The sequence below is a fragment of the Bombina bombina genome, chromosome 4, assembly GCF_027579735.1.
Source record: "Bombina bombina isolate aBomBom1 chromosome 4, aBomBom1.pri, whole genome shotgun sequence".
Taxonomy (NCBI): Eukaryota; Metazoa; Chordata; class Amphibia; order Anura; family Bombinatoridae; genus Bombina; species Bombina bombina.
The window spans coordinates 565,235,401-565,260,606 of record NC_069502.1 but is presented as its reverse complement, the minus strand read 5'-3'; the positions used below and the strand labels follow the sequence as shown (position 1 = coordinate 565,260,606).

General features: G+C 41.9%; 1 protein-coding gene across 2 annotated transcripts in view; it reads left to right on the top strand.

Annotated features, from left to right (window-relative positions):
- Window positions 1–22,314, top strand: part of SRSF12 (serine and arginine rich splicing factor 12) — an 81,049-nt gene extending 58,735 nt beyond the window's left edge. Inside the window, exon 5 of one of the 2 annotated variants that reach the window (XM_053710534.1) lies at window positions 21,138–22,314. In XM_053710534.1, the coding sequence (XP_053566509.1) occupies window positions 21,138–21,489 (352 nt within the window). In that variant the 3' untranslated portion in view covers window positions 21,490–22,314. The remainder of the gene's footprint in view (window positions 1–21,137) is intronic. The other variant, XM_053710533.1, reaches the window with a different exon arrangement.
- Window positions 22,315–25,206: the final 2,892 nt, after the last annotated feature.

Sequence of the window (25,206 nt, the reverse complement as noted above, 5' to 3'; positions counted from 1 at the left end):
ATAGACCCGGTGTGCCTTTTTTCCCCTCCTCCGATATTTAGAAAAATGTTCCCTATAGACGCCACCACACGAGACTTATGGCAGACGGTCCCTAAGGTGGAGGGAGCAGTTTCTACTTTAGCCAAGCGTACCACTATCCCGGTGGAGGATAGCTGTGCTTTCTCAGATCCAATGGATAAAAAATTAGAGGGTTACCTTAAGAAAATGTTTGTTCAACAAGGTTTTATATTACAGCCTCTTGCATGCATTGCGCCTGTCACTGCTGCAGCGGCATTCTGGTTTGAGTCTCTGGAAGAGGCGATTCGCACAGCACCATTGGATGAATCTTTGAGCAAGATTAGAACCCTTAAGCTGGCTAATGCGTTTGTTTCGGATGCCGTAGTGCATTTAACCAAACTTACGGCTAAGAATTCCGGATTCGCCATACAGGCGCGCAGAGCGCTATGGCTTAAATCATGGTCAGCAGATGTAACTTCTAAGTCTAAACTACTAAACATTCTTTTCAAAGGGCAGACCTTATTCGGGCCCGGCTTGAAGGAAATTATTGCTGACATTACTGGAGGTAAGGGCCACACCCTTCCTCAGGACAGGGCCAAATCAAAGGCCAAACAGTCTAATTTTCGTGCCTTTTGTAATTTCAAGGCAGGAGCAGCATCAACTTCCTCTGCTCCAAAACAGGAAGGAACTACTGCTCGTTACAGACAGGGTTGGAAAGGCAACCAGTCATGGAACAAGGGCAAGCAGGCCAGAAAGCCTACTTCCGCTCCTAAGACAGCATGAAGACAGGGCCCCCTTTCCGGAGACGGATCTAGTGGGGGGCAGACTTTCTCTCTTTGCCCAGGCTTGGGCAAGAGATGTACAGGATCCCTGGACGTTAGAGATTATATCTCAGGGATACCTTCTGGATTTCAAAACTTCTCCTCCACAAGGGAGGTTTCATCTGTCAAGGTTATCAACAAACCTAGTAAAGAAAGAGGCATTTCTACAATGTGTACAAGACCTCTTAGTGATTCCGCGAACGGAACAGGGGCAAGGGTTTTATTCAAATCTGTTTGTGGTTCCCAAGAAAGAGGGAACTTTCAGACCAATCTTAGACTTAAAAATCTTAAACAAATTCCTAAGGGTTCCGTCGTTCAAGATGGAAACCATTCGGACCATCCTACCCATGATCCAAGAGGGTCAATATATGACCACAGTGGACTTAAAGGATGCCTACCTTCACATACCGATTCACAAAGATCATTATCGGTACCTAAGGTTTGCCTTTCTAGACAGGCATTACCAGTTTGTAGCTCTTCCCTTCGGGTTAGCTACAGCCCCGAGAAAGGTTTTGGGCTCACTTCTGGCGGTACTAAGACCACGAGGCATAGCGGTGGCTCCGTACCTAGACGACATTCTGATACAAGCGTCAAGTTTTCAAAATGCAAAGTCTCATACAGAGATAGTTCTAGCATTTCTGAGGTCGCATGGGTGGAAAGTGAACGTGGAGAAGAGTTCTCTGTTACCACTCACAAGGGTCACTTTTCTAGGGACTCTTATAGATTCTGTAGAGATGAAGATTTACCTGACTGAGTCCAGGTTATCAAAGATTCTCAATGCTTGCCGTGTCCTTCACTCCATTCCAAGCCCATCAGTAGCTCAGTGCATGGAAGTAATCGGCTTAATGGTCGCGGCAATGGACATAGTGCCATTTGCGCGCCTACATCTCAGACCGCTGCAACTATGCATGCTAAGTCAATGGAACAGGGATTACTCAGATCTGTCCCCTTTGCTAAATCTGGACCAGGAAACCAAAGATTCTCTTCTCTTGTGGTTGTCACGGGTTCATCTGTCCAAAGGAATGACTTTTCGCAGACCAGATTGGACGATTGTAACAGATGCCAGCCTACTAGGCATGGGAGCAGTCTGGAACTCCCTGAAGGCTCAGGGATCGTGGACTCAGGAGGAGAGACTCCTCCCGATAAACATTCTAGAATTAAGAGCAATATTCAATGCTCTCCTAACTTGGCAACACTGAGGTTCATCAGATTTCAGTCGGACAACATCACGACTGTGGCTTACATCAATCATCAAGGGGGAACCAGGAGTTCCCTAGCGATGTTGGAAGTCTCGAAGATAATTCGCTGAGCAGAGTCTCACTCTTGCCACCTGTCAGCGATCTACATCCCAGGCGTGGAGAACTGGGAGGCGGATTTTCTAAGTCGACAGACCTTTCATCTGGGGGAGTGGGAACTTCACCCGGAGGTATTTGCTCAACTGATTCGTCGTTGGGGCAAACCGGATCTGGATCTCATGGCATCTCGCCAGAACGCCAAGCTTCCTTGTTACGGGTCCAGGGACCCGGGTGCGGTGCTGGTAGATGCACTAGCAGCCCCTTGGGTTTTCAACATAGCTTATGTGTTTCCACCTTTTCCGTTGCTACTTCGACTGATTGCCAGGATCAAACAGGAGAGAGCATCAGTGATTCTGATAGCGCCTGCGTGGCCACGCAGGACCTGGTATGCAGACCTAGTGGACATGTCGTCCTGTCCACCATGGTCTCTACCCCTGAGGCAGGACGACCTAATCCAGGGTCCTTTCAACCATCCAAACCTAATTTCTCTGAGGCTTGGAAATTGAACGCTTGATTCTATCAAAGCGTGGGTTTTCGGATTTGGTTATTGATACATTAATACAGGCTCGGAAACCTGTTACCAGAAAAATTTACCACAAGATATGGCGTAAATATTTATATTGGTGTGAATCCAAGAGTTACTCATGGAGTAAGGTTAGGATTCCTAGGATATTGTCTTTTCTACACGAGGGTTTAGAAAAGGGCTTATCCGCTAGTTCGCTAAAGGGACAGATTTCTGCTCTGTCCTTTTACACAAGCGTCTGGCAGAGAATCCAGACGTCCAGGCTTTTTGTCAGGCTTTGGCTAGGATTAAGCCTGTGTTTAAAACTGTTGCTCCTCCGTGGAGCTTAAACTTGGTTCTTAAAGTTCTTCAGGGTGTTCCGTTTGAACCCCTTCATTCCATTGATATTAAGCTTTAATCTTGGAAAGTTCTGTTTTTGATGGCTATTTCCTCGGCTCGAAGAGTCTCTGAGTTATCTGCCTTACATTGTGATTCTCCTTATCTGATCTTTCATTCAGACAAGGTAGTCCTGCGTACTAAACCTGGGTTTTTACCTAAGGTTGTTTCTAACAGGAATATCAATCAAGAGATTGTTGTTCCATCCTTATGTCCTAATCCTTCTTCAAAGAAGGAACGTCTTTTGCATAATCTAGACGTGGTCCGTGCCCTGAAGTTCTACTTACAGGCAACTAAAGATTTTTGACAAACTTCTTCTCTGTTTGTCGTTTACTCTGGACAGAGGAGAGGTCAAAAGGCTTCGGCTACCTCTCTCTCTTTTTGGCTTCGTAGCATAATACGCTTAGCCTATGAGACTGCTGGACAGCAGCCTCCTGAAAGAATTACAGCTCATTCCACTAGAGCTGTGGCTTCCACATGGGCCTTTAAGAATGAGGCCTCTGTTGAACAGATTTGCAAGGCTGCAACTTGGTCTTCACTTCATACTTTTTCCAAATTTGACACTTTTGCTTCTTCGGAGGCTGTTTTTGGGAGAAAGGTCCTACAGGCAGTGGTTCCTTCTGTTTAATGTTCCTGCCTTGTCCCTCCCATCATCCGTGTACTTTAGCTTTGGTATTGGTATCCCATAAGTAATGGATGACCCGTGGACTGAACACACTTAACAAGAGAAAACAAAATTTATGCTTACCTGATAAATTTATTTCTCTTGTAGTGTGTTCAGTCCACGGCCCGCCCTGTCTTTTTGAGGCAGGTTCTAACTTTTAAATTATAACTCCAGTCACCACTGCACCCTATAGTTTCTCCTTTCTCGTCTTGTTTCGGTCGAATGACTGGATATGACATGTGAGGGGAGGAGCTATATAGCAGCTCTGCTTGGGTGATCCTCTTGCAACTTCCTGTTGGGAAGGAGAATATATCCCATAAGTAATGAATGACCCGTGGACTGAACACACTACAAGAGAAATAAATTTATCAGGTAAGCATAAATTTGTTTTTTTCATAGATGTGTTCTTAGCCAAGGGAGTGGGCTCACTCACAATTTTGCCTGATAAGCAACCCCACACATGAATGGTCTCAGATTGCTTTACTATTGGCATGACACAGGATTGATGGTAGTGCTCACCTTTTCTTCTCTGGACAAGGTTTTCTCCAACATAGGTGTGTCCGGTCCACGGCGTCATCCTTACTTGTGGGGATATTCTCTTCCCCAACAGGAAATGGCAAAGAGCCCAGCAAAGCTGGTCACATGATCCCTCCTAGGCTCCGCCTTCCCCAGTCATTCTCTTTGCCGTTGCACAGGCAACATCTCCACGGAGATGGCTCAGATTTTTTTGGTGTTTAAATGTAGTTTTTATTCTTCTATCAAGAGTTTGTTATTTTAAAATAGTGCTGGTATGTACTATTTACTCTGAAACAGAAAAGAGATGAAGATTTCTGTTTGTAAGAGGAAAATGATTTTAGCAACTGTTACTAAAATCGATGGCTGTTTCCACACAGGACTGTTGAGAGGAATTAACTTCAGTTGGGGGAAACAGTGAGCAGACTTTGGCTGCTTGAGGTATGACACATTTCTAACAAGACTTGGTAATGCTGGAAGCTGTCATTTTCCCTATGGGATCCGGTAAGCCATTTTCTTAATTTTCAATATAAGAATAAAAGGGCTTCACAAGGGCTTTAAAGACTGGTAGACATTTTTCTGGGCCAAAACGATTACTATATAAGCATATTTAATGGTTTATAACTTTGGAGAGTTTATTTTAATCTTGGCAATTTTGTTAAAAAAACGGCAGGCACTGTATTGGACACCTTTTTCACTGGGGGCCTTTTCTAGTCATAGGCAGAGCCTCATTTTCACGCCACTAATGCGCAGTTGTTTTTGAGAAGCAAGGCATGCAGATGCATGTGTGAGGAGCTCAGATCCACTGAAAAAGCTTATTGAAGGCGTCATTTGGTATCGTATTCCCCTCTGGGCTTGGTTGGGTCTCAGCAAAGCAGATACCAGGGACTGTATAGGGGTTAAATGTAAAAACGGCTCCGGTTCCGTTATTTTAAGAGTTAAAGCTTTCAAATTTGGCGTGCAATACTTTTAAGGCTTTATGACACTGTGGTGAAATTTTGGTGAATTTTGAACATTTCCTTCATACTTTTGCGTATATAAAGTAAAAAAGTGTGTTCAGTTTAAAATTTAAAGAGACAGTAACGGTTTTATTTTAAAACGTTTTTTGTGCTTTGTTATCAAGTTTATGCCTATTAACATGTCTGAACTATCAGATAGATGATGTTCTGTATGTTCGGAAGCCAAGGTTCCTATCCATTTAAATATATGTGATGAATGTGACAAACAAAGTAGGGACAATGATGCCACTGATAATAATGTTGCCCAAAATGATTCCTTAAGTGAGGGGAGTAAGCATGGTACTGCATCATCCCCTTCTATGTCTTCACCAGTCTTGCCCACTCAGGAGGCCCCTAGTGCATCTAGTGCGCCAATCCTCCTTACTATGCAACAATTAACGGCTGTAATGGATAATTCTATTAAAAACATTTTAGCCAAAATGCCCACTTATCAGCGAAAGCGCGACTGCTCTGTTTTAGATACTGAAGAGCATGAGGACGCTGATGATAATGGTTCTGACATGCCCTTACACCAGTCTGAAGGGGCTAGGGAGGTTTTGTCTGAGGGAGAAATTTCAGATTCAGGAAAAATTTCTCAACAAGCTGAACCTGACGTTATTACATTTAAATTTAAATTGGAACATCTCCGCGCTCTGCTTAAGGAGGTGTTATCTACTCTGGATGATTGTGACAATTTGGTCATTCCAGAGAAATTATGTAAGATGGACAGGTTCCTAGAGGTCCCGGTGCCCCCCGAAGCTTTTCCTATACCCAAGCGGGTGGCGGACATTGTAAATAAAGAATGGGAAAGGCCCGGCATACCTTTTTGTCCCTCCCCCTATATTTAAGAAATTATTTCCTATGGTCGACCCCAGGAAGGACTTATGGCAGACAGTCCCCAAGGTCGAGGGAGCGGTTTCTACTCTAAACAAACGCACCACTATCCCTATAGAAGATAGTTGTGCTTTCAAAGATCCTATGGATAAAAAATTAGAGGGTTTGCTTAAAAAGATTTGTTCAGCAAGGTTACCTTCTACAACCAATTTCATGCATTGTTCCTGTCACTACAGCAGCGTGTTTCTGGTTCGAGGAACTAGAAAAGTCGCTCAATCAAGCATCCTCTTATGAGGAGGTTATGGGCAGAGTTCAAGCACTTAAGTTGGCTAACTCTTTTACCTTAGACGCCACTTTGCAGTTAGCTAGATTAGCGGCGAAAAATTCAGGTTTTGCTATTGTGGCGCGCAGAGCGCTTTGGCTGAAGTCTTGGTCGGCGGATGTGTCCTCCAAGAACAGATTGCTTAACATCCCTTTCAAGGGGAAAACGCTGTTTGGCCCTGACTTGAAAGAGATTATTTCAGACATCACTGGGGGAAAGGGCCACGCCCTTCCTCAGGATCGGTCTTTTAAGGCTAAAAATAAAACAAATTTTCGTCCCTTTCGCAGAAACGGACCAGCCTCAAATTCTACATCCTCTAAGCAAGAGGGTAATTCTTCTCAAACCAAGCCAGCCTGGAGACCGATGCAAGGCTGGAATAAAGGTAAGCAGGCCAAGAAGCCCGCTACAGCTACCAAGACAGCATGAGATGCTGGCCCCCGATCCGGGACCGGATCTGGTGGGGGGCAGACTCTCTCTCTTCGCTCAGGCTTGGGCAAGAGATGTTCAGGATCCTTGGGTGCTAGAAATAGTTTCTCAAGGTTATCTCCTGGAATTCAAGGAACTACCCCCAAGGGGAAGGTTCCACAGGTCTCAATTGTCTTCAGACCAAATAAAAAGACAGGCATTCTTACATTGTGTAGAAGACCTGTTAAAAATGGGAGTGATTCATCCTGTTACATTAGGAGAACAAGTGATGGTATTTTACTCCAATCTGTTCATAGTTCCCAAAAAAGAGGGAACATTCAGGCCAATTTTGGATCTCAAGATCCTAAACAAATTTCTCAAGGTCCCATCGTTCAAGATGGAAACCATTCGGACAATTCTTCCTACCATCCAGGAAGGTCAATTCATGACCACGGTGGATTTAAAGGATGCGTATCTACATATTCCTATCCACAAGGAACATCATCGGTTCCTAAGATTCGCCTTTCTGGACAAGCATTACCAGTTTGTGGCACTCCCATTCGGACTAGCCACTGCTCCAAGAATTTTCACAAAGGTACTAGGGTCCCTTCTAGCGGTGCTAAGGCCAAGGGGCATTGCAGTAGTACCCTACTTGGACGACATACTGATTCAAGCGTCGTCTCTGCCACAAGCAAAGGCTCATACGGACATTGTCCTAGCCTTTCTCAGATCTCACGGGTGGAAAGTGAACGTAGAAAAAAGTTCTCTATTCCCGTCAACAAGGGTTCCCTTCTTGGGAACAATAATAGACTCCTTGGAAATGAAGATTTTTCTGACAGAAGCCAGAAAATCAAAACTTCTAAGCTCTTGTCAAGTACTTCAGTCTGTTCTTCTTCCTTCCATAGCGCAGTGCATGGAAGTAATAGGTCTGATGGTTGCGGCAATGGACATAGTTCCTTTTGCGCGAATTCATCTAAGACCATTACAACTGTGCATGCTCAGACAGTGGAATGGGGATTATACAGATCTGTCCCCGACGATCCAAGTAGATCAGAGGACCAGAGATTCACTCCGTTGGTGGCTGACCCTGGACAACCTGTCCCAAGGGATGAGCTTCAGAAGACCAGAGTGGGTCATTGTAACGACCGACGCCAGCCTGGTGGGCTGGGGCGCGGTCTGGAAACACCTGAAAGCTCAGGGTCTATGGTCTCGGGAAGAATCTCTTCTCCCGATAAACATTCTGGAACTGAGAGCGATATTCAATGCTCTCAAGGCTTGGCCTCAGCTAGCAAAGGCCAAATTCATAAGGTTTCAATCAGACAACATGACTGTTGCATATATCAACCATCAGGGGGGAACAAGGAGTACCCTGGCGATGGAAGAAGTGACCAAAGTAATTCACTGGGCGGAGCTTCACTCCTGCCACTTGTCTGCAATCCACATCCCAGGAGTGGAAAATTGGGAAGCGGATTTTCTGAGTCGTCAGACATTTCATCCGGGGGAGTGGGAACTCCATCCGGAAATCTTTGCCCAAATAACTCAATTATGGGGCATTCCAGGCATGGATCTGATGGCGTCTCGTCAGAACTTCAAAGTTCCTTGCTACGGGTCCAGATCCAGGGATCCCAAGGCGACTCTAGTAGATGCACTAGTAGCGCCCTGGACCTTCAACCTAGCTTATGTGTTCCCACCGTTTCCTCTCATTCCCAGGCTGGTAGCCAGGATAAATCAGGAGAGGGCTTCGGTGATCTTGATAGCTCCTGCGTGGCCACGCAGAACTTGGTATGCAGACCTGGTGAATATGTCATCGGCTCCACCATGGAAGCTACCTTTGAGACGGGACCTTCTTGTTCAAGGTCCGTTCGAACATCCGAATCTGGCATCACTCCAACTGACTGCTTGGAGATTGAACGCTTGATTTTATCAAAGCGTGGGTTCTCAGATTCTGTCATTGATACTCTTATTCAGGCTAGAAAGCCTGTAACTAGAAAAATTTACCATAAAATATGGAAAAAATATATCTGTTGGTGCGAATCTAAAGGATTCCCATGGAACAGGGTAAAAGTTCCTAGGATTCTATCCTTTCTACAAGAGGGTCTGGAGAAAGGATTATCTGCAAGTTCTTAGAAGGGACAGATTTCTGCTTTACCTGTTTTACTTCACAAAAAGCTGGCGGCTGTGCCAGATGTTCAAGCGTTTGTTCAGGCTCTGGTTAGAATCAAGCCTGTTTACAGACCTTTGACTCCTCCCTGGAGTCTTAATCTAGTTCTTTCAGTTCTTCAAGGGGTTCCGTTTGAACCCTTACATTCCGTAGATATTAAGTTATTATCTTGGAAAGTTTTGTTTTTGGTTGCAATTTCTTCTGCTAGAAGAGTTTCAGAGTTATCTGCTCTGCAGTGTTCTCCTCCTTATCTGGTGTTCCATGCAGATAAGGTGGTTTTGCGTACTAAACCTGGTTTTCTTCCGAAAGTTGTTTCTAACAAAAATATTAACCAGGAGATAGTTGTGCCTTCTTTGTGTCCGAATCCAGTTTCAAAGAAGGAACGTTTGTTGCACAATTTGGATGTAGTTAGTGCTCTAAAGTTCTATTTAGAGGCTACAAAGGATTTTAGACAAACCTCTTCCTTGTTTGTTGTTTATTCTGGTAAAAGGAGAGGTCAAAAAGCAACTTCTACCTCTCTCTCTTTTTGGCTTAAAAGCATCATCAGATTGGCTTATGAGACTGCCGGACGGCAGCCTCCTGAAAGAATCACAGCTCATTCCACTAGGGCTGTGGCTTCCACATGGGCCTTCAAGAACGAGGCTTCTGTTGATCAGATATGTAAGGCAGCGACTTGGTCTTCACTGCACACTTTTGCCAAATTTTACAAATTTGATACTTTTGCTTCTTCTGAGGCTATTTTTGGGAGAAAGGTTTTGCAAGCCGTGGTGCCTTCCATCTAGGTGACCTGATTTGCTCCCTCCCATCATCCGTGTCCTAAAGCTTTGGTATTGGTTCCCACAAGTAAGGATGACGCCGTGGACCGGACACACCTATGTTGGAGAAAACAGAATTTATGTTTACCTGATAAATTACTTTCTCCAACGGTGTGTCGGGTCCACGGCCCGCCCTGGTTTTTTTAATCAGGTCTGATGATTTATTTTCTCTAACTACAGTCACCACGGTATCATATGATTTCTCCTATGCAAATATTCCTCCTTTACGTCGGTCGAATGACTGGGGAAGGCGGAGCCTAGGAGGGATCATGTGACCAGCTTTGCTGGGCTCTTTGCCATTTCCTGTTGGGGAAGAGAATATCCCCACAAGTAAGGATGACGCCGTGGACCGGACACACCGTTGGAGAAAGTAATTTATCAGGTAAACATAAATTCAGTTTTTTCCGGATGCCCCAAACAATCGGAAAGGGAATTCATCAGAGAAAATTACTTTACCCCAGTCCTCAGCAGACCAATCCCTGTACCTTTTGCAGAATATCAGTCTATCCCTGATGTCTTTTTTTCTGGAGAGAAGTGGCTTCTTTGCCGCCCTGCTTGACACCAGGGCATCCTCCAAAAGTCTTCGCCTCACTGTGTGCGCAGATGCACTCACACCTGCCTGCTGCTATTCCTGAGCAAGCTCTGCACTGGTGGTGCCCTGATCCCGCAGCTGAATCAACTTTAGGAGACGGGCTTGGTGCTTGCTGGACTTTCTTGGGTGCACTAAAACCTTTGTCACAACAATTGAACCTCTCTCCTTGAATTTCTTGATGATCCGATAAATGGTTGATTTAGATGCAGTCTTAGAAGCAGCAATATCCTTGCCTGTGAATCCCTTTTTGTTCAAAGCAATGATGACTGCTCATGTTTCCTTGCAGGTTACCATGGTTAACAGAGGAAGAACAATGATTTCAAGCACCACCCGCCTTTTTTTAAAGCTTTCAGTCTGTTGTTCGAACTCAATCAGCATGACATAGTGGTCTTCAGCCTTGTACTCGTCAACACTGACACCTGTGTTAATGAGATAATCACTGACATGTTAGCTGGTCCTTTTGTGGCAAGGCTAAAATGCAGTGGAAATTGTTTTTTTTTGGGGACTAAGTTCATTTTCATGGCAAAGAGGGACTTTGCAATTAATTGCAATTGATCTGATCACTCTTCACAGCATTCTGGAGTATATGCAAATTGCCATAATAAAAACTGAGGCAGCAGAGTTTGTGAAAATTAATGTCATTCTCAAAACGTTTTACCAGGGACTGTATAGGCAAACCCTCCATGACACTCATTACAGCAAGCCTATCACAAAGGGTAACCTAGATTCAGTATGTGGGAGAGCGCACAGTCAATGCGCATGTGCACTGTGATGCTGCTGATGCATTTATCCTACATCACTGGCTTCAGTAGTAAAATCTGCCCCCATCTCTCCCAGCAGACAAATGTGTGAATGTAATTGACCACCTGGCTAAAAAATTTGCCAATATTAAGTTAAAATTAGCTCATTTAGTTTTCAATGTTTATCATTAAATAGATTTGTTAAATTATGCAATTTTGTTCTTTTGATAGCAAAAATTGATGTAATAGTAAGTATTATACTGCTCCCACTTGGCTACTTCTTAATGCCAACCCCTGGCTGGCAAACTTTCTCTGGAGAATATTGAAAATTAATATGTAGGTTATTATAGCTCTTTGGTTAATTTGAGGAGAAGCCTCGCCCAACATTTCTGGAGGTTGTAAGAAATCGGACGTCATGGCAGTGATGCTAGAAAGTTTTGGGTATAATTAAATAACAATTTTAATATTTTCAAAAACTTTATTTGGATTGTGCTTAGATGAATATAGCCTTATGATTAGATTAATTTAAATGTGTATAAAAATGTTAAGGTTCCTGGCCCTTTAATTATTGCAGACATTCTCACACTAGACCTTTTTTATGTGTTTTTATTTGTTACTGGACACTATTAGGGTATTAGGGGGCAGTATGGATTTCTGTTTTGTGTACACACTTAATTAAGAAATTTTAACACTTTTATTTTTGCTTAAATTTATAATTCTCACTATTTTCCAGTGTAAACTATTAGATTCTACTCAGTCCTCTCAACTAAGCCGGTGTTATTTCAGTGACAATGCTTATTCAGTATGCAGCCCTTATTTCATAATGGCTGTATTCGCGCTCCTGTCTATCCCTTTTTTTATAAGTTTTATTCATACAGTTTATAGCGTGCTGGCTGCATAACAGGAGGAGAAGCCGATCCACGCTACTGTGACATGCTCCTGTTCTGGGGTAGCGCTCTTTGTTTTTCTCATCTGCACAATATGGGTTTTGGCTAAGCATCAGTGTTTTTGTTTTTTTGTTTCCTTCCGCATAAAAGCCGCCTTTTTCAGAGCCCCAAGACTGACATACTGTAGTGCCTACTCCATAGCCTTTCAGGAGGGGTAAGATTTTGCTTAATTTTCAGGAGTCTGGGTTTGTTTTAGTGCATATTCTATTGTGTACTTTTATATCAACAGAGGTTCTTATTGGATCCCCCCCCCCCCCCCTTATTATTGAGCTTTAACTTTTAAGTCCCTGCATATTTCCATTTGTCCCTGCGTCCTATTATACTGTGCTTTTTGTAGTGAAAATACGGTCTACTTTATTATCTACAATAATGCAGCATACAGGAACTGTCCCCATTAATTTACAACCTTTAGAGAGATCACTTATTCAAATGTATTTTTTGTAAATTCCTCTTATTTAAGATAGCACCTCCTTTAAAAGAGTTCAAAGATGTTCAATGTACCTTATGCATACAGGGCTCAAAAGAAAATATATTAAATAATTGGGTTTAACTATCAACCGGTCTGTTAGGACTCCAGAAAATTGTCCTGTTCCTGAGGCGATAACTGAAGTGATCCAAAACAAGTCTTCCATTTAATTCAACTTCGCATTCAAAAAGATGTTATCTTTACCTACTGCTACCTAATGCTAGTATGGATCTTTGGGAAACTGTATCAAACGTAGATGGCACCATTTCTACCCTTCCGAAAGATACTACTGTCACTTTAGAAGATAGTACTTGTTTTAAAAACCCAAAGGATGGAAAACCTTTCTATCGGGTTATTTGTTCAAACCAGTTATTACTATTGCTTGCGTGGCAGCAGCTTTGACTCTTTGGTGTGATAATTTATCCAAATGGATATTTTGTGATTCTGTTGATTTTCAACATCGCCTGAAACTTATTAGGTTAGCAAATGCTTTAATCTTTGATGCTATTGTTGGTTATCAGAATCAATGCCAAAAACATTGCGTTATCTGTTTTGACAAGTAGAGAATTGTAACTCAAATATATTGGTTGGCTGACATGGTTTTTAAAGTTTTAGTCTGTTAGCTCTTACTTTTCGAGGGAAGATTTAATTTGGACCTGGTCTAGATGCTATCATATCTACTTTGACTGGAGGTTAACAATCTTATCCCTCAAGACAAGAAATCTAAGGGAAAGAATAGACTTAATCGTTTTTGTTCCTTTCGTCAATCAAAGGTCCTTTTTCTTCACAAGGGCAAGATTCTTCTGGGAAATCTAATTCTACCTGGAATAAGGCTAAACACTCTAAGCTTTTTTCCTCTAAGTCTGCATGAAGGTGGGCCCCAATCCAGATCCTCTTTTGTTAGGCAGGAGATTGTGCCTTCTTCAGAAGGCTTGGTCTCAATCTGTGCTGGATCATATCAAGACCCCCTAGAGGAAGGTTTCTTCTGTCTCATGTTCCCAAGGAGCATGTAAAGGCTCCAGCCTTTTTTTCATTGTGTTCGGGATCTAGAACTGATGAGTAAGTTCCTGTTCCAATACCAGAACAAGGCCAGGATTTTTATTCCAATCCTTTCATAGGCAACTTTCAGGTCAATTCTGGATTTGAAATCTCTAAAGAAATTTATCAGGGTTCCTACTCGCTTTCAAATTGGACACCATTCAGACTAGTCTTCCCCTTGTTAAACAAGGGCAGTATCCAACATAGATTTCAAGGATGAGTACCTTCATATCCCTATCCACAAGGATTATCAGTTCCTTAGTTTTGCCTTCCTGGGTAAACATTTTGAGTTTGTTGTACTTCCATTTGGTCTGACTACTGCGCTCAGAATTTTTAAAAGTTCTGGGAACGCTCTTGTCTGTAATACGAACTCAAGGTATTTTGGTGGCTCAATACCTGGACAATGTCTTGGTACAGGTTTCATCTTTTTACCTTTTAGTAATATCTCATACCAACAAACTTTTGTTAGCAATCATGGCTGAAGAATCAATATTCCAAAGAGCTCTTTCTCAAACCAGTCTTTTCTTTCTTAAAAGGAAATTAATCCCAAACATTTTCTTTCATGATTCAGATGGAGAATACAATTTTGAAAAAGTTTCCAATTTACTTCTATTATCAAATGTATTTCATTCTCATGTTCTTTGTTGAGGAGATACCTAGGTAGATAGCATGCACATTCCTGAAGTCCTACATGTCAGGAAATAGTGCTGCCATCTTGTGCTCCAGCTAATGTATAACAATGTTGCAAAACTGCTGCTATATAGTTCTGCAGACACGTGCACACTCTTGAGCTTACATTTCTGCTTTTCAAATAAGGATAACAAGAAAATGAAGAAAATATAATAGAAGTAAATTAAAAAGTTGTTTCAAATGTTATTTTCTATCTGAATCCTGAAGGAAAAAATTGTGTTATGTCCCTTTAAGTTGGTGAGAGTCCACCTGGCAACCAGGAGGAGGCAAAGACACCCTTCAGCAAGAGCTTTAATATCCCTCCTCCTGTTTCCATATCAGTATTTCTTTCTAATGACACAGTGAGTCCACGGATCATCATCAATTACTGTTGGGAATATTACTCCTGGTCAGCAGGAGGAGGCAAAGAGCACCACAGCAGAGCTTTTAAGTATCACTTCCCGCAAACCCTAGTCATTCTCTTTGCCTTCAGTGCAAGGAGGAGGTAAAATTTTAGTGTCTGACTTCAATCAAGATTTTATTATTTTGAAAATCAGAGCAGGCTAGCTCTGATCTTTCCTTTCAAGACGTTAGCCTCTTCAGTAGGGCAGTGGTGACTTTAAAGCAGTTAGGAAAATGCAGCAAGGCCCACCCTACAAGTTCCTAACACTCTGCTGCCCTAGTACAGAAAGCCAGAATAAGTTTATTCTGATCTTTCTTTTTTTCTACAGGCCTATGTGGGGAGCGGAGTCCTCTCAAGCTAGGTGGTAAGCTGTCCTGTCGGACGGCTAGATTCAGGTAAGTGCCATTTATCTTCCTGGTTGGGTGTTTAAAAGAGGCACTTTGGGATTCCTGCAAAGTTTTTATGGGGACATTAATGTGGCACTTAATGTGACTTTGGCGAGAGACTTTTTCCCTTTATTAGAGATGAAGGGGTTAATTGATTGCAGATGACAATCTGAGGGGTCAGTTTTTCAGTCATATTTTTTTGTTAAGATATTCTGCTGGTGTCTACCCCAGCAGAGAACTGAACTATGTCATGTTTATCCCAGGTTTGAAGCTGTCCTAAGAGATCTATACAGAGGAGGCTGATGCCTGTTATGTTTGGGGTCACTATGCGATTTTCTATACTCTGTCCTGCTTAAAGGGACACTGTACCCAAAAATTTTCTTTTGTGATTCAGAAAGAGCATGCAATTTTAAGCAACTTTCTAATTTACTCCTATTAATTTTTCTTCGTTCTCTTGCTATCATTTGAAAAAGAAGGCATCTAAGCTTTTTTTTTTTTGTTTCAGACCTCTGGACAGCACTTTTTTATTGGTGGATGGATTTATCCACCAATCAGCAAGGACAACCCAGGTTGTTCACCAAAAATGGGCCGGTATCTAAACTTACATTCTTGCATTTCAAATAAAGATACCAAGAGAATGAAGAAAATTTGATAATAGGAGTAAATTAGAAAGTTGCTTAAAATTTCATGCTCAATCTGAATCACGAAATAATTTTTGGGTACCCTTTGGTGTCCCTTTAATGGTATTGCGAGTGAAAGCTATTCGGTTGTTACTGATCTCGCTTTAGTCTTTGGAGGTTGTGTGTGTGCATTTCAGAAATGGGAGAGCGTAACGTAATCAGTGGTCAAACTAGTCGGTTTTTACCAACCTCGCTTTAGGTCCTGGGCAGGCAATCTGGAGCTTAGCTAGTTTCATATTCATAGAGCGGGAGTATGAGCGCCATTAGTCTGTTGCTCACTGACTCCTTGTTCCGTATCGGAGCGGCACCATTTTTGGCTGCTTCCGTAGTGATCATGTGACCCGGCTCCTCCGACGTGAGAAGGGAGCGGCAGTCTTGTTTAAGAGTCTCATTGTACTTGAGACTATTCTGTTCTGTGGATAGCATTTGTTCATAGCTGCAGTTGAGATTTCTACAGTCAATGTCATAAAAGAACATATAATCAGCTATTTTTCAAACCTGAGTACTTATGTTTATTAAGCCGGCTGCACACTATGACTACTTTTCTACATGTAACACAGTGATCATGTGAGTTCAGACAGGATGCATTAATCTGTTTTTAATTCATTGTTAATAAATAAATATATATATATTATAGTGTGTAGCCTAAACACAGGGCAATTTACAGTGATAGCACTTATTTGTCTTTTTGTTTGAAATGTACATTAAAGATTATAGTATTTTTATTTTGAGATAGCTTCATGTCTCTCAGGTTCATGCAGTTCAGGCATTGCCACAGCTTTCTCCTCAAAGTCCTAATCCTTTTATGGCGTTGCATGCAGTGCCCTGTGGTTCCTCAATCTCCTGGAGAAATTGTTTGCCTGCAGAATTTGCTACATTGGTATCTGGCGGTATCTGTGGTATCATCTGCTTTTCCTTACTAAGGGAAATCGCAAGAGGAATATTTGAGAATCTGTTGGTAAGGTTTCTGTTCTGCCTACTGCCTCACAGGTGGTTCTTCCTCATATGTCTGAAGTGGATATGTTAGTAGCCTCTGAGGGTGAAATCTCAAATTCGGACAGTATAATTCCTTTATTTGATACTGTAGTATCCTTCAGTTTTAAGCTTAACACCTTCGTGTATTGTTTAAGGAGGTTTTGGCTACAATGGAACGACTGTTACATTGGCGTTGTCAATCCTAAGAATCTAGTAAACTTAATAAATACTATGATTACTCTGGAAGTTTTTTCTTGTCCCAGACAATGCTAGATTTTTCTCGGGAATTGAGGAGCCTACGGCCTCTCCACCCTGAATGCACCTGATCTCGTATGATTTCGGAAGCTAAGCAGGGTCAGGCTTGGTTAGTACTTGGAAGTAAAGCATGGTGCCTTAAGTAGTAGGGACCATTCCTGCTCTGGCTAGGAGCTCTTCAATCCCTGGGAAGTATAGCTGTTCTTCTCATGATACATGGGCTCATTTTCTAATATGACTCAATCCTCAGGGGAGGGTAGTTACTCCTTTACGGATCCTTGGATAAGAAGCTGGAGGTTTATGGTTCATTTAGAGCAATGTTTGTCTAATTAGACTTGCTGTACTAGCCCGCCGAGCTTGGGTCTGAAATCCATCTGGATCAGCTGAGAAGCCTACCTGTGGCTTGGTGGTACAGCCTAGGCTTTAGTTCTGCGATTGCAGTTTCAAATGCTTCCTCTAAATCCACGCTTCTGATGTTTTCCTTTCAAGGATGGTCCTTGTCTGGATTTGATCTGATTCCTCTGACCTTAAGGGTTTAAAGGATTTTTCTACTATTCTTCTAGAGAATAAGACTAAAGGAAAGTTTTCCTTTTCTTCCTTCGACAGATTTCTCCCCAGGTATCTGCATTCTGGGTATGTTGAGACATTCCTTGAACTGGGTTCTGGACATTCCTCTCAAAGTTTCGGTTCCAGCCTGGAAATAGGATCTAGGAATTTTCCTAAAAAAATTCAGGTTCTGACCTAAGTAGTGTCCATTCTCCATGGTTCTAGAGGTTCTGTACATAAGAACATAGACCTGAAGGATGTATGTTTCTGTGCCCATGAGTTAATCTTCTCAAGTTTCTTACTTTTGCACATCCAAGAAGGATTTTAGGTCCTGGGATAGTGCAAGGGTGTTTTTCTGGACAATATTGGTTCCGGTGTCACCCATCTTTCAAGTAGTCCTTTTTCTCGAGATCTGGTCCAATTTTCTTTCCCATGGATGGGAAATGGTCTGAATCTCCTAGCTCCATCTACTAGGGTGGTTTACTGGGGACCTTTGTAGATTCTCTATCTAGGAAATCGAGGATTTTTCCTGTGCTCATTTCTCTCCGGCCACCAGCATGTTGTAGTGGTCCAGTAGATAAGTTAACTCTTACACCCAGTTGGGTGGAGGTTAAGATTTTGCTGCAGTTGAATTTTCCTCTCAGTATGACATTGGCCGGATGGTTCCATACACCTCTTTCCCTTGGCTCCACAATATGAAGAATTCCAGGATCTGTCTCGGTGGATAGATCTAGATCAGTCATCAAGTCTCTCTTGAGGTTTCTCAGGAGCATATGTATCAGGGCGTGCCTTCTGGAGACATTCCTGGGTGACGTGTCCATGGACGCCTTCCTGCTGGGCTGGTGGATAGTTCTGGGACTCGTTAACAGTGCAGGGATCCTGGATCGTTAGGAGTCAACTCTCCTCATTGCTGTGTAAGAGGTGGCTCGGATCTTTCTGTGGGCGGAGGCTCACAGAGGTTGTCTATCATCCACATCCCAGGGACAATTGGGAGTGAATTTTCTGAGCAGACATATTTTTCATTCCGGGGAGTGGGAACTCCATCCAGAAGTGTTCTCAGGGTTATCGACCAAATGGGGGATCTGATGGCATCTCGTCGGGACCCTCAAGCCTTTCTGATCGATGCTCTGGCAGTTCCTTGGAACTTCAGGTTGGCATGTCTGTTTCCTCTGTTTGCTCTCTTGCTGTGAGTAGTCGCTTGGATCAAGCAGGAGAGAGCATCAGGGATTCTTAGAGCTCCTGCATGGCCTCGCAGATCTAGTGGAAATGTCCCTACCTTGTGGAGACTATCTCTCAGGAAGGACTTTCTGCTTCAGGTGCCCTTCCTTCACCTGAATATTGTTTCTAGAAAGCTGTCTGCTTGGAGATTGAACTCTTGACAAGCGTGGATTTTCAGAATCGGTTATTGAGACCATGGTTTAGGCTCGTAAGCCTGTTACTAGAGGGATTTCCTTAAGATATGGTGTAAATAGCTTTAATGTGAGTTTACAGGAGGATTCCAAGGATTATATCCTTTCCTCAGGATGGCCTTGAGAAGGGGTTATCTGTCAGTACCCTCTAGGGTCAGATTTTTGCTCTTTCAATCTGCTACGCAACCGTCAGGTGGGCGTGCCAGAGGTACAATATTTTGTTAAGCATTGGTCAGAATCAGGCCTGTGTTTACATCAGTTGCTCCATCTGGGAGTCTTAACCTTGTTCTTAAAGTTTTACAACAGGCTCCGTTCGAGCAGAAGATAATAACTTAATATCTACAGAATGCATAGGCTCAGAGTTCTGAACTCTGTTTGCAGTGGGATTCTCCTTATCTTATTTTTCATTCAGATAAGGCAGTTCTCCGTACCCAGTTTGGGCTAGCGCTGCTGTAGCTTGGTGGTTAGCTTCCGTTTTGTGTGCAGGAGGTCATGGGATTGAATCCACCTGGAGGGTTGGATTTCATGTTACGTTTCGGACTGGAATATTAATCACGAGATTGGTTTCCTTATTTCTATCCTAATCCTTTTTCTAATAAGGAACGTTTATTATACAACTTAGTCGTTGTGCGTAATATTAAGTTCTATTTCCAGGATTCAAGGACTTTAGTCGGTCCTTTGCTTTGTTTGTTTGCTTTCTGGTAAAGTTAAAGTCAGAAAGCTGCTGCCATTTTTCTTCTTTCTGGTTAAGAAGTATTTGTTGTTTAGCTTATGAGACTGCTTGATAGCAGCCTCCTGAGAGATTTACAACTCATTCCACCAGGGCGGTGTCTTTTTCTTGGGCTTCCAAGAATGAGGTCTTTGTTGGAAAGATTTGTAAGGCTTCGATGGTCTTCCTTGTTCTTTTGTTGTAAATTCTATAAAATGTGATACTTTTGCCTCGACTGAGGTTTCTTTTGGGAGAAAGGTTCTTCAGGCAGTGGTACCTTCTGTTTAGGTTACCTGTCTTGCCCTCCCATATCATCTGTGTCCTCTAGCTTGGGTATTGGTTCCCAACAGTAATTGATGATGATCTGTGGACTCACCATGTCGAGAAATAAATTTATCAGGTAAGCATAATTTTTTTTTTTTTTCTTTGCCTAGTCAAGGAGGCAGGTGAAGATGGTGGTTCTCTCCAGACCGCAGTGTCTGAAAAATAGGTGCCTGTCTTTTCCACCCTAAATTACTTATGAACTCCACTGCTTGTTTATTAGTTACCATGCGTAATGGATCATGGACTCTCACTGCCTTATGAAAAAAAACATTTATGCTTGCCTGATACGTTTTCCTCACTGCTTTGTCCTTTCTTTGCCATTATGTACAACTAGTAAACCTGTGAGGTGGGAGGAAGTGTTCTTGAAAGTTTTTGTAATCTTTGCCTTCTCATAGTGGCCTGGAGTTGAATCCCACACTATGCATAGTGTACTCTTGCCACCATGAAAGAAATTAATATATTGGGTAAACATAAATTTTGGGTTTTTGTAACGCAAAACTCCAAATTTTAAAGCGGCAGTATACTGGAAATGTTTTGTTTAAAAAATAATCACCTTATTACCCATTCCTCATTTTTGCTTAACCAACACATATTAATATACTTTTTTAAACTCTCTTATGTTGTATCTAAGCCTCTGCAGACTGCGCCTTTATGTCGGTGCTTTTTACAGATTTGCATTTTAGCCAATAAGGACTGCTTCATAAATAACTTCACAGGAGTGACAATGTTATCTATATGGCACACGAGAACTAGCACTGTCTGGCTGTAAAAAGATGAGAAAAGAGGCGCCCTGCATAGGATTAGAAACTGGCAGAAAATTTGAGGTTTTAATGTTATAAAGTATATTAATATAACAATGTTGATTGTGCAAAGCTGGGGAATGGGTAGACTATTCTTTTAAGGAGCATTAACATTGTTTCTTTGAACGCAAGTCCATTACACTTGCATTCTTGTGCTCAAAAGTAATCGGGCCCCTAGACTTTTTTTATTAAAAGAAGCATGAACAGTCCAGTGCTCTTTTTATAATTAACTTTTCTGTGGCCACAAAGTCTGAGTTTAAATGAGGAGTTGCTGTAGAGTATAGCAGTAAATTAGATTTACTTACAGCCTCTCTGGAGGCGTGGAAATATAATAATTTGCAGAGGTGAATTATACGCAGAATTAATGCACATTGCATTATCTTACAATGTTTACACATTTCTAGGATGTTTATTTTTTTTAAAAGCTATAATTATGACAAAATATTGTATTTACATTCTTATGCTGTCTTTTCAGGTCAAAACACAGGAGGCATTCTTACAGCCATTCAAAGTCCCGCTCAAGGACACCTCCGAGACGTTCAAGAACACCACAAAAGCATTCATTGTCCAAAGGACGCTCCAAATCGCCCGAGAAGTCTCCTTCTCGTTCCCCACCTAAGCAGTCTAGCTCTGGGCGAAAGTCTCGATCTGGTCAGAGGCGGTCAGGCTCTACATCAAAATCTCCATCAAAATCTCCCCACAAAAAGAATTCCAACTCTGTGTCACAAAAGGAAGCAGCTAGACGTTCCCGCTCTCGCTCGAGGTCGAGATCCTGGTGTTACAAGGGCAAAAACAGCAGTCGGCAGTCTGGATCTGATGATGATTAGGATCACTCTAAAACGCATTGCTATAGAGAGGAACGCTGAGCATTCGTACACTATGCGTTGCACATCTCTAATCTGCCAAGGAGCTGGTCATATCATTCAGGCTTCCTAGTGTATCTTAATGTATAAGATAGCATATAAATGACATTTTTGAGAAATTTAAGTGGGGCATATGTTTTTAATAAAGCTCAAATTGAATAAACAGAAAACATCAGTATTCTTTACTCCTATGGCCCCTAGTGTGTGTGTGTTTTTTTTGTTTGTTTTTTTTTCCCCCCCATACAAATGCAATTCTATATTTTTTATGTTTAGACAGTGTTTTGTTGCTAATCAATGTGAAAGGGGTAGTAAAGAATGGTTACTTGGATATGTGAACTTTTTATATAGCAAAAAAAGGTTTTGTTAACTCTGTTAATGAATTATTTGTAGCAACCTTTGTCATGTAGTATAGGTATATGCCTTTTGATACAAATGACGGATGCCTATTACCTAAATATTTTCAGAAACATTAAATGATAATTTGCCATTCAATATATGCAAGATTTTGTAAGTGGTTTGGTGTTTTAATGCACCTGCGGAATTTTGTTTTCATTATCCATTTTTTTTTTTTTTTTTTTTCAAATATTCTTTAGCTGAAAATATGGTTTAGCATGAAATTAATTGTATTTGTGTTTGCAGTGCTTAAGAATGTATTGCTTGTGTACTTTAGATGCAATAGTATAATTCCTTGTGCTTTAAAATTTGTCCCCAAGTACTGTCTGAAATGGTAGTGTTGGAGACTAGTTACATATTTTGTTTAACAATTTTAATAAATGAAAGAAAAGCTAATTGAAGACCTTTGTTTTTTTGGGGGGTTAACTTCCACAAAATGTGCATTTTATAAAAATTGTTCATAATGGTGTATATAAAAGTGTCTCTTTAAAGGGACAATCAACACCAGAATTTGTGTTGCTTAAAAAAGATAGATAATCCCCTTTTCTCCTGTTAAGTGTAGTCAGTCCACGGGTCATCATTACTTCTGGGATATTAACTCCTCCCCAACAGGAAGTGCAAGAGGATCACCCAAGCAGAGCTGCTATATAGCTCCTCCCCTCTACGTCACACCCAGTCATTCTCTTGCACCCAACTAATTGATAGGATGTGTGAGAGGACTGTGGTGATTATACTTAGTTTTTATATCTTCAATCAAAAGTTTGTTATTTTAAAACAGCACCGGAGTGTGTTGTTCCTTCTCAGGTAGAATTTGAAGAAGAATCTACCTGAGTTTTTGGATGATTTTAGACGGCGTAGCTAAGATTCATTTTGCTGTTCTCGGCCATTCTGAGGAGTGAGGTAAACTTCAGATCAGGGGACAGCGGGCAGGTTCACCTGCAAAGAGTTATGTTGCAGTATATTATTTTCTGAGGAATGGAATTGACTGAGAAAATACTGCCAATACCGATATAATGTAAGTTCAGCCTTAAATGCAGTAGTAGCAACTGGTATCAGGCTGTTATGTATATATGTTTACACTTCAGTATTCTGGGGAATGGCACTTCACTGGGATAATACTATATGCATATAACTTTTAGCCTAACTTGCAGTGGGAACGTCTAGCAGCAGGCTGTTTAATGACATTTCATATTATTTGATTTTAAACGTTTTGCTGGCATGTTAAATCGTTTAATTATCTGAGGTACTGGGTGAAAAATTGTTTTGGGCACTGTTTTTCCACTTGGCTGTCGTTTATTTTAATTTAAGACAGTTTACTGAACTTCCCTCACTGCTGTGTGTGAGGGGGAGGGGCCTATTTTGGCGCTTTTGCTACGCATCAGAAATTCAGTCACAAGTCTGTTTCTCTCCCTGCATGATCCGGATCGTCTCTACAGAGCTCAAGGGTCTTCAAAAATTATTTGGAGGGAGGTAATCACTCACAGCAGACCTGTGAGATTGTGCTTTGACTGTGATAAAAAAACGTTTACATTTTTTTCTGCTATTAAGGGTTAGTTATCCATTGCTAATGGGGGCAATCCTTTGCTAAATTTATGCCTTTACCGGGAAAAATTTAGTTTTTATAATTTCTCCGCTTCATTGTTATTCAACTGTCAGTTTTTTTTCTGTGCTTCTTAAAGGCACAGTGCATTTTTCATATTACTTGTAAATTGAGTTGAAAAGTATTTCCAAGCTTGCTAGTTTAATTGCTAGTTTGTTAAACATGTCTGACTCAGAGGAATATCTCTGTGCTATATGTGCAAAAGCCAAGGTGGAGCCCAATAGAAATTTATGTACTAATTGCATTGATGCTACTTTAAATAAAAGTCAATCTGTACAAATTGAACATCATTCACCAAACAACGAGGGGGAAGTTATGCCGACTAACTTGCCTCACGTGTCAGTACCTGCATCTCCCGCTCGGGAGGTGCGTGATATTGTAACGCCGAGTACTTCAGGGCGGCCATTACAAATCACACTACAGGACATGGCTAATGTTATGACTGAAGTTTTGTCTAATTTACCAGAACTTAGAGGTAAGCGAGATCACTCTGGGGTGAGAACAGAGTGCGCTGATAATAATAGGGCCATGTCAGATACTGCGTCACAATTTGCAGAACATGAGGACGGAGAGCTTCAATCTGCAGGTGACGGATCTGATCCAAATAGAGTGGATTCAGACATTTCAAATTTTAAGTTTAAACTAGAAAACCTCAGTGTACTGCTAGGGGAGGTATTAGCGGCTCTGAATGATTGTAACACCGTTGCAATCCCAGAGAAATTATGTAGGCTGGATAGATACTATGCAGTACCAGCGAGTACTGACGTATTTCCTATACCTAAGAGGCTTACAGAGATAATTACTAAGGAGTGGGATAGGCCCGGTGTACCCTTTTCCCCCCTCCTGTATTTAGAAAAATGTTTCCAATAGACGCCACCACACGGGACTTATGGCAGATGGTCCCTAAGGTGGAGGGAGCGGTTTCTACTCTGGCTAAGCGTACCACTATTCCGGGGGAGGATAGCTGTGCCTTTTCAGATCCAATGGATAAAAAATTAGAGGGTTACCTTAAGAAAATGTTTGTTCAACAAGGTTTTATATTGCAACCCCTTGCATGTATTGCGTCTGTCACGGCTGCGGCCGCATTTTGGTCCGAGTCTCTGGAAGAGACTCTTGACTCGATAACTATAGATGAGATTTCAAATAAGCTTAAAACCCTTAAGCTAGCTAATTCATTTATTTCAGATGCCGTAGTACATTTAACTAAACTTACGGCTAAGAATTCCGGATTCGCCATTCAGGCACGTAGAGCACTGTGGCTAAAATCCTGGTCAGCTGATGTTACTTCTAAATCTAAATTACTTAACATACCTTTCAAAGGGCAGACCTTATTCGGGCCCGGTTTGAAAGAAATTATCGCTGACATTACAGGAGGTAAAGGCCATGCCCTGCCTCAAGACAGAGCCAAACCTAGGGCTAGACAGTCTAATTTTCGTGCCTTTCGTAACTTCAAGGCAGGAGCAGCATCAACTTCCTCTGCACCAAAACAGGAAGGAGCTGTTGCTCGCTACAGACAAGGCTGGAAACCTAACCAGTCCTGGAACAAGGGCAAGCAGGCCAGAAAACCTGCTGCTGCCCCTAAGACAGCATGAATTGAGGGCCCCCGATCTGGGAACGGATCTAGTGGGGGGCAGACTTTCTCTCTTCGCCCAGGCTTGGGCAAGAGATGTCCAGGATCCCTGGGCGTT